This window comes from Gekko japonicus, unplaced genomic scaffold (genome assembly GCF_001447785.1).
Source record: "Gekko japonicus isolate JY-2015 unplaced genomic scaffold, Gekko_japonicus_V1.1 scaffold1661, whole genome shotgun sequence".
In the NCBI taxonomy this organism is placed as follows: domain Eukaryota; kingdom Metazoa; phylum Chordata; class Lepidosauria; order Squamata; family Gekkonidae; genus Gekko; species Gekko japonicus.
The window spans coordinates 238,360-248,394 of record NW_015165292.1 but is presented as its reverse complement, the minus strand read 5'-3'; the positions used below and the strand labels follow the sequence as shown (position 1 = coordinate 248,394).

The window sequence follows — 10,035 nt, the reverse complement described above, 5'->3', positions numbered from 1 at the left end:
TGCATATTCCCGGGGGTGAATATATTCTGACAATTTTCTAAGGTTTTCAATTGCACCTACTGTTGCCAACTTCCCAGTTTTTTAGATAATAACAAGGAAAGCTGTAAGCTTCCATGTGTCTTGCATGAACAACTTTCTAAATCAACACATACATGAATGCTTTGCCAAATTAATTATATTAGTGGAACTGTTACAGAGAAATTTCATTTTATATTAATTGTGAATGCTTTTATGTTTTTAATATTTCAACATTCTGTGGTGAGATCGACTCTTGTTTTTAGCAATGGTAAAGAAAATGTAATTTCAAATGGAAATAGTCAAGATCCTTTTCTTTTAATGTGTTTGTGTGTATTTTAATATACAATAAATAGCTTATCGTTGATAGTATTGACCAAAGTAAACATTGTGTTTAATCTAGGACAGTGACGGAGACAAAAGTGATGACAACTTAGTTGTTGATGTATCCAATGAGGTAATTGCTTTGCATTTGTATCAATCTGACTGGAGCAAGAAGGCTCTATGTAGTAGTAGTAAGTTTATTGTATATGGCCATTGGCCGTTACAATATAAAATATAAATACAAAATAAAGAAAGCTCTATGGTTCTTAGCTATATCCCCAAAAGCTGTGGGTTATTGTCACAGTGCAATCCTATTTACTCCAATTGAAGCCCACTGGGTAACTCTGTATAGGCTTCCACTGTCAGTCTCCTGTTGAATGCCTGTGTTAGACTATCTTACCCTACTGTTAGTGGGTACCTGTTACTTTGACTTGGAGAAGCTGGGTGAGGGTGTGAGGATTTCTTGCATGCCACAGAGTATATAAATTACTATATTTCCACCATGACATACCAGTGATTTGCTTTGTCAAAAGTGATAACCTGGGCTAGCCAATGCAGGGGAAGGAAGAATAGCATTAAAATATATAGGGTTTTTTTTGGGGGGGAGGGGTGAACCAATAATGCTGGGATAGGTGGTAATCCACTTACATTCCTTGAACGGCCTTTGATTAATGAGCTTTATGTCTGTTGAGGATATTTCAGGGAAGAGTAGGGGTATATGGCACCATGATGCTGTAAAGCTGGGTTCATTTTGGGCACTTCTGACAGGAGAGATTACTATAATGGATTGCTGTAATGTTTAACCATGTGAACACTGATAGCTATGAACAGTAGGAGGCAATATTGCTTGTCATCAAGTTCATTTTGTTAGTTCCTAATATATGCAATGTTCATTCAGATTAATTGAGAAAATTAATCTGAAATCTGCTCTTATTGCCTCTAAATTACTCAGATTACTATGTAATCTAAGGGTATTTTATCTTTATCCACTGGTCTGCATGTAAATGTTATATCTAAGCTTGAATGAAAGGAACAATTTATGAAAAAATTCCAGTCTAAAAGCACCTTAAATTACTGATCAGTTTTTATTCTTGTACAACAATCATTTGCATAGGTCAGTAATAGTTCTGCTGTTTTCTCTCCTCAATCCACTCAGGACCCTTCATCTCCAAGGGGAAGTCCTGCTCATTCACCTCGTGAGAATGGCATAGATAAAAGTCGCCTACTGAAGAAAGATGCCTCTAGCAGTCCAGCCTCCACAGCCTCATCAGGGAGTTCTGCTTCCATGAAATCCAAAGAAATAGGTTTGGTAAGCATTTCCTGAATGCATTGTTTCTTGACTGTCCTGCATTTTTACAACTAATAATAAATGATGATTATTCAGATGTGTGACGACTTTTAATGGTGTCACTGTCCCTAAAACCAAGTCAGCTCCTGAGTGAACAGAAACATCTTGGCCTGGCACCTAAAAGAAAGCAACCTAGGCACCAGGTGAGCTTCAGGGGAAGTGGCATTCCACATGTGTGGTGCCACTACTGAAAAAGCCCTGTCTATGGTCTCCACCCACATCATCTCTGAATGTGGAGGCAAAGAGAATGAATGTGGAGGCTTGTGAGGCAGATCTCAACTGGCAGGCAGGGCAATATGGGAGAAGGCAGTCATTCAAGTACCCTGGCCCCAAGAAATTTAGGGCTCTACAAGTAAGAATTATACCCAGAAGGAAATGGGTAGCCAGTGAGATCTTTCAGCACTGGGATGATATGATCTTTGTATCCCACCCCTGACACTTGCCTGGTTGCTGCATTTTAAACAAGCTGAAGTTTCCGCACCATTTTCAAAGGCAGCCCAATGCAAAGTGTATTACAGTAATATATCATGCATGTGATCAGAGCGTTAATTGCTATGGCCACATCATGCTTTTTGAGGAACAGCCATAGGTGATGTATCAACCAAAGCTGATAAAAAGCACTATGTGCTACGGAAGAAATCTTGGCCTCCAAATGTAGGTTTGGAGTACCGAGCTATGAACCTGTTCCTTCAGGGAGAGTACAACCCCTTTCCACCAAGATAGGCTGACTTCTCAGTCCTCAAGAAGGTTTGTCATTGACCAGCACCACTACCCTCTTGTCTGGACTGAGCTTTTGTTTATTGGCACTCATCCATCGGATTGCCATCTCTAGTCACCTGTTCAGGACTTCCACAGGCCCACCTGACTCAGCAGTTAAGTAGAGCTAGGTGTCGTCTGCATATTGGTAGCACTTTTTAAAGCAACAACACTATTTTAGTCTCGAAACTTATTTTAAGATTTCTGTGGTGTGTTTTTATGCTGGGCTGGGTTTTTTTTCTGATGCTGGATTTTAACTAATATCTTTTAATGTTTGTTTTTATTATTTTCATTTTGTAATCTGCCTCAAGCAAACTCCTGGAGAGATGGAATTTCCCCCCTAAATAAATAGATATGCATCACTTCTCCTCCTCCTCCTCCTTTTCCTAAATGGAAGAGCTTTCTCTTCATAACTTGGAGAATCTTCCTTTTCAATTAAATTGTTGAAACTAATATTAGCTATATTAATCAGTTTGTATCTACTGATGATGACTACCACTTTCTGATTACTTGAAAGATGCAGTAGCATTAAATAGCTACACAGTATTGAACTCTTGTTTACAGTTTTATCAAGAAGATTTGCTATTTTGTTTTTGCTGGAATATGCATTACAATATAAAATCTTAAATATGTTCATTGTTCAATGTAAAAACAAACAAGTCTTGCTTTGTAGGCTACAGCTATCAAACACGTATGTTTGTTCTCTAATCTGGGATGTTTAGATTAAGATGGCTTTTCGCGCTTAATGCTGATATGTGCATTGCATTGCCATTTGAAAAGCACACTCTATAAAATTTGCTGCCTCAGGTGACCCATGTTGAATATTTTTAGGAGCAGTGTAAATGGAGGCCTTTAGAGATGTATAATGGTTTTAATGGCCTGACCTGGATAGCCCAGGCTAGCTGGATCTGGTCAGATCTCAGAAGCTAAGCAAAGTTGCCCCTGGCTAGTATTTGGATGGGAAACCACCAAGGAATGCCAGGGTCATGATGTGGAGGCAGACAATGGCAACCCACCCCTGAACGTCTCTTGCCTTGAAAACCCCAAGGGATCACCATAGGTCAGCTGTGACTTGACGGCACTTTCCTTTGCACAGTGGTTTTAATGTCCCTTAATGTGGAATTTGACAATATACTAACCATAAAGATATAGTATAGGATACCATATTTTATGGCTATAATATTATACCTAATTCTGAATGCAGTCTAAAAATGTAGGTGAAAATTGGCAGAATAAGGCCATGTGTGGCAAAGAGAAATTTTTCTAGAAGCCTAGGTGAACAAATTATAGATTGAGTGAGGGAGGGAGATTTTGAGTAGCCCATCTGTGTTTGTGACAAATTACGTATTATGGCTTATTTTAAATATAACAATAATGAGTAATGCCTCATGTTTTATATTTTGTTATGTTTTATTTTGTAAGCTGCCTTGGGTAGGGATCCCTGGAGAAGCAGCATATATTTCTTTAAATAATGCATAAATAATTTGCTTCCAGCATGAAAAAGCCAGCACACCTGTTCTGAAGTCCAGCACACCAACTCCACGAAGCGATGTGCCAACGCCAGGAACGAGTGCTACGCCAGGACTTCGTGCAGGCCTTGGCAAACCTCCAACAATGGACCCTCTGGTCAATCAAGCTGGTAATACACCCTTTGTTAATACTCTGCACTCTCTGTAGTTCTTTTTGCCTTTTTATTCAGAAGATTTCAAGTGTTAAAGGTTCCTGTTCTTAAATATCATCTTTTGTACTTGTTTTTCTCTGATTTGTTTGTCCTGATACCTTCCCAAACGGTACCAACTGGAATACGAACCATGTAGTTTCTAATCACTTTTCAGAGGGCAATTTGTTCCTCCTTCTATTATGCCACATTTGAGATTGAGGCAGCATATTTTTCTTGAACATGATAAACGCAGAATGACACTCAGGACACACATACACACAAACAGTACATAAATCATTAAGCAACGTGCACAAAGACTATCAAAAGCAGTAAGGGAGAACTAGGCAGATAACAGTTCTCATTTATACAGTCACTCTGGGATGTGGTATTTTTTAACTAATTTAAATTTTTCATAACATGCATCAGTACAGGCTGACAAATCGTATTTAAATATCTCAGTAATATACAGGATTTTACAAAATATAACAAGAGAAGCAGAATTTTCACATGTCAATCACAGGGCCACTGATGGGGGGCTGGGAGTACAAAATTCCTAGGGCCCAAGTCAGCTTGAAGGTCCAGTGAAGCTAGAATCATCCTGCATTAAATGAATATATTTTAGTGCAGTTCTGCACTGCAGCCACTAGGGCACAGGCAAGGTGGAGCAGAGCAAATAGGCAAATGATCTTCCTGGTTGGTACTCTTTGCTACTTTTTTTTAGTAGTAAAGAAAGCTCTCCTGGGCTGGAAACGTTTTAACTACAAGGCTAAGGAAAACATTTTCCTGTCATGAGTTGTTCCTAAGGCCATCAACCAACCTGGTATGCCTTCATTTCTCCCCCCCCCCAATTCTTCTGTGTGTGCCCCTCCCTTTCCTGCCTCATTTCTTCTCAACCCTGTTCTTGCTGTGGGGTTAAACAGAATTAATAGCAGAACAGAAAACTTCTGTGCCAATTAACATTTCTCAAAGATCTATCAACATAGTGAAAGGGTGATACCCCCCCACACTTTAAAGGCATTCCAATCTGTATTAAACTATATTAGAGGTTATAAATATGGAATAGTGAATGCCTTAAGTGAATATCCCAGTTTCACCTTATATTACATGCTGCATTATTTACTCATTGACTAAACTACTGTGAGGTAGCGTCCACTGGTTTAGAAGTCATTAAAAGGGAATTAGATAGATTCATGGAGGTGGAAAGGTCCATGAGCGGCCATTAGCTATGATGACCAAATAGAACCTCCATGTTCAGTGACAGTATACTATTGAATGCTAGTTTGGGGAGGGACAACTGTTTGGGTTGGCTGTTGCCTCTATTCTCTGCTGATGGGATATACAGAAGCATTTGGCTGGCCAATGTGGGAAATAGGATACTAGACTACAGAAACATCTCGTGTGATCCAGCAAAACTTTTATTTTATTCTTATGAAAGGTACAGGGGGTATAGTTATCCTATTCTCATTTTTACAGAGGGTTTTACAAATATATATGTATTCAGTGATCCAGCTGCTGCTTCTGCATATGTCCCTTATAAATAAAAGCCGAATGGTGGTGGCACTTCTCTAGAACATTCCACACGCTCCAAAATCAGTTCGCTCTCTGATCTGTCATTCAGAGGGTCTCCCTACCCATTGGCTGCTTTGCTTGAGTCCAACATTCTAAACATTTTGCTGTTCCTCCCCCCCCCATAGCCAGTCAGAACACAGAGGTTGTTTGCATATGCAGCCTCATTGGCCTCTGCCTCGGAACACAGAGGTTGCACCTTGAAGACCTACAAGATTTCAAGGGTATAAACTTTTGAGACTCAAAGCTCAAAAGATATGACTTTTCCAAAAATTCACATTTTTGCAGCTAAAACCACAAATATATCCCTTGAGACTCTTGGGAACATAGAAATTTCTGAATGACCTAAGATAATTGTGGTTGGGAAATTGTATTTTTAGAAGTTATTTTTCCAGTATGATGAATAGTGAGATTCTAAGAACTATCCCAGGATAGTCTCCATTGAATAGACCTGAGTAGGATTCAGAGTTGATCTCCTTAGGACAGCACTATAATTGTTTTTGTTGTTCAGTCGCACAGTCGAGTCCGACTCTTCGCGACCCCATGGACCAGATCATGCCAGGCCCTCCTGTCTTCCGCTGTCCTCTGAAGCTTGCTCAATTTCATGTTCATTGCATCGATGACACTGTTTAACCATCTCATCATTTGCCGTCCCCTTCTTCTTTGACCTTCAAGCACTATAATCATCGTACCCTGAAACCTTTGCATTTTTCAACAAGACCAGCATCAGTATGGATAAGAACTGTTTCTCTTACTTTTTCTCCCATATATTTGGGGATATTGTTTTAATTTGTTTTGTTTTGTTTTTTGCATTTTATTTTATTGAAGAACCGAGTTACAAATAAAGATTACAATTTTAGCTAATAATGCATACATACATTCTTAAATCACAATTTCTTCCTTTGTTTTTTTATAGATTCTTATATACATTCTTAATTGCTTTAATAATCTGCAATAAAAGCTTCTTTTCTTTCTTTTGTGTCTTCTGTCTCTTCAGTTCTTCTGTCTTCTCAGTATTTACCTATGTTACATTTTAAGTATTTTAAGCAAAACTTTCAACAAAATCACAAAATTAAAACAAAATACACAGGCTCAAAACCAATCATAGTATTTCTTCCTCTATTCTTCTTTGAACCTGAGTTCAGTCCAAGGGAGGCCCATGGACCGAAAGGACATAACCTTTCACCCAAGGACTGTTGAAGGGAGGGCACATACCCACATTCACTCGCTGCTATCCAGTCACCCTATTTCAGATATAACAAAGGCAGTCCTCAGAGAAGAGCATGAATGCTTGTTGTTTAAAAGGAGTCTATATGTTCATCCGGCTCTTCCCGGTCTTCAGAACGACAGATTCTGGTTGCCTTTAATGGAGTGGGAGGTGATCTTGCTTTTCTTTTGTTATCTGTCTTCTCCCTTGGTTCACCTGGTGATTTATTTAAAACAGCCAGCAACTGCTCTCCAGACACCTGGTCAAAGGCTGTATAAATCACCTGCTTATATTCCACACAGGGTTTGCCTGTGTTCAGCCAATGATACTTGATGTCTTACTCCTGGAGTTTAGTTGTAGTTGGTTTCAACTCCCTTCTTATCTTGAGGAATTCTGGTGGAAGATCAGGAAACACCTGTATCTTTACGTTTTGATATTCCAAACCATTTTTTCCTCTTGCCTGTTTTAATATTCGTTGTCTGGTTCTGAAGTCCTTGAAAACTGCAACAATGTCTCGATAATAAACTGTTTCCTCGCGTTGTCTGCCCACCTGATAAGCCTTTTGGATTAAAAGAGCCACTCCTTCCTCCAGATTTAAAACGCCAGCCAGCCAATTAGCAATAATTTTTTTTAGTTCCGTTCCTTCTTCAACATTTGGTCTAAATCCTCTGAATTTCAGATACAACTCATGGGAACGATAATCCAAAGAAAGAATGCATTTTCTAGCCCATAAATCAGGGGAATTACAGGCAGTTTGTTTCTCCATCACAGATACCTTCTTTAAAGCGTCTTCAGCTGTTTGCTTAGTTTGCTTAAACACCCATATGCTGGAATGCTGGCTTTAGCATATCCACAATGTCCATTCTTAACTCTTGTCATTGTTTAGCCAAGGCTTCTAAAAGAAAGTTTGTTGTTAGAGTAGTCCCTTCCTTAGCAGTATTTCCCAAGTCCATTTTGGAGGAGGTTCGACTTCAGCTTGAGCAAAAAACTCTGTCAAAGAAAGTATGTTATCCGTTTTTTGCCTTGCCTTCTGCTTCCCATTCTTATCTTTCCTTGGAGGCATGTTTTCAGAATCTCAAATAAATCCAAAAGGGTTGAAAATAATTAATTAAGAGCAAACAGACGACAAGCTGCAGGTAATGGCTACCAACTATGTTCCCGCTAAGCTGTGGAGTCTTGTGAGCAAAAATTCTCCTTTGCGAGCTACTGGCATTAAAGTTGTGAGCAAGTGATTTGGCTACTGCATACATTAGTTTGCTCTGGAGCCATCCTTCCTGAGCTAAGGCAAAAATGTGTGAGCTGGAGGCTAAAAAACTGTGAGCTAGCTCACACTAACTCAGCTTAAAGGGAACACTGGCTACCAACCACAATGGGTCGTAGCCCCCCCCCCATTTGGGGATATTTTTGATGGGTATATCTATAACCCATTCCCCCACACAGTGGAGACCCAAAATGGTTTACAGTTTTAAAAAGTACTATAGGAACAAATGGGGAAAGTTTCTTAGTATGAAGCAGGTTGTCTGTCTCTCTTCCCGTACCCCACAGCAGATAGTAAACCCAGGTCTGTGCTATAACCCCAGCCCTTTGACTCATGCCTCTGCACACCAGAGTTGCCAACCTCCAGGTAGAACCTGGAGTGCTTCTGGAATTGCTACTGATCTCCAGACCATGTAGATCAGTTACCCTGGAGAAAATGGCAGCTTCAGGGGGCAGAACCTATAGTATTATAGAAATCCCTCACCAAACTTCCCATCCAAATGTACCACCCCCAAATCTCTAGGAATTTCCCAGGCCAGAGTTGTCACCCCTGGGGCATACTAAGGTTTTACCTGTGAACAGAAAAGAAAAGAAAAACCCAGCCAGAACTTATTCACTCCCCTTGTCAATAGCACATCACTTGCCACCAGCCACCTGAGAGTATCTGTAAGCAGGGGAGAACAAAGCTCAACTAGCTTTTATTTAGCTGCTCCTAGCCACCTAGAAAGGTCTTCACACTTCCTCCCCTGCCTGAAATTGTTATCTGGTATATATTTTGTAAATTTATTTTTATAGGAAGGAGTTTTGAAAGGTGTAATTGAGCATACGTTAGCCCATACATTGTCTTTTAATATTTTTTAATATTTTTGAGCTATATCTTTACATGGGATGGATTTTTGGACCAGCAGTTGACAGAATCTAGAAATCATTCATTCTGTTGAGCCACCCATAGTTCAAAGCTGGCAAAACTTCTATCCAAATAGTTTTTCATTTTAAGGTCACCAATTAAACTTTGATACTGTGAGCTAGGGCAGTATTCATTATCTTTTCTTTTCACTTATATATTGATAGTTTCTTTTGATACCTCAAAGCTTACTTTCTGAAATCCTGGTGTAAAAAAAGACTCTCAGTTAAGCTAACAGTAAGGAACAGAGTAACTTGGTTTTGTGGAAGAACTGTCTACCACATGCTCTTTGCTTTGTGTGGAGAGATGCAAAGAAACTAGTGATCAGCATGCATACATTATCTCATTGAACTGCAGCTGCTGGCTTGAGAACACCGTTGGCCGTGCCAGGACCATATCCTGCACCATTTGGAATGGTACCTCATGCTGGCATGAATGGAGAGCTGACCAGTCCAGGCGCAGCCTATGCCAGTCTACACAACATGTCCCCTCAGATGAGTGCTGCTGCAGCTGCAGCTGCTGTGGTTGCCTATGGACGGTCGCCTATGGTAAGCTTACTTTGTGTACTTGGTTTGTTGAGAGAAATCTGCATACTTTGTTTAGCATTGTCAAACTCCAAAGATGTACTTTCACTGGAGGCTTAACTGCTCTACTAATGTTGCTACATAGCAATGTTTAGTTACCTGTCCCCCTTGACAATGAAGGATATCAGTGTAATATTTAAGAAAGTCTTGTCTTTTTGTAAGCATCTTTGTTGCATACTTCATTGAGGGGCACAATATTATTTTTGCATTAAGAAAGTAGTTTGAAAGCAACGTTTTGTTTCATTGGCTTATGTTTGTTCTTGTAAGGATGTCAGTACCTATGTTTAATGAGTATATTAAGTTCATCTTGTAGGACAATAGGCTTTTATTTATTCATTTGCATTTGAATTAGAGAGATTCCCCCCTCAAGTGTTGGTCAGTGTATATCCTCTGCTCTGTAATAAAGGCAGATTA

The 10,035-nt window shown here is 39.6% G+C and overlaps 1 protein-coding gene across 2 annotated transcripts in view; it reads left to right on the top strand.

The window, feature by feature from the left end:
* TLE1 (transducin like enhancer of split 1) overlaps nt 1-10,035 on the top strand; it is a 115,982-nt gene that overhangs the window by 63,834 nt on the left and 42,113 nt on the right. For both annotated transcript variants that reach the window (XM_015410358.1, XM_015410357.1), the window contains exons 10-13: nt 419-472; nt 1,496-1,648; nt 3,938-4,082; nt 9,395-9,585. In XM_015410358.1, the coding sequence (XP_015265844.1) occupies nt 419-472; nt 1,496-1,648; nt 3,938-4,082; nt 9,395-9,585 (543 nt within the window). The remainder of the gene's footprint in view (nt 1-418; nt 473-1,495; nt 1,649-3,937; nt 4,083-9,394; nt 9,586-10,035) is intronic.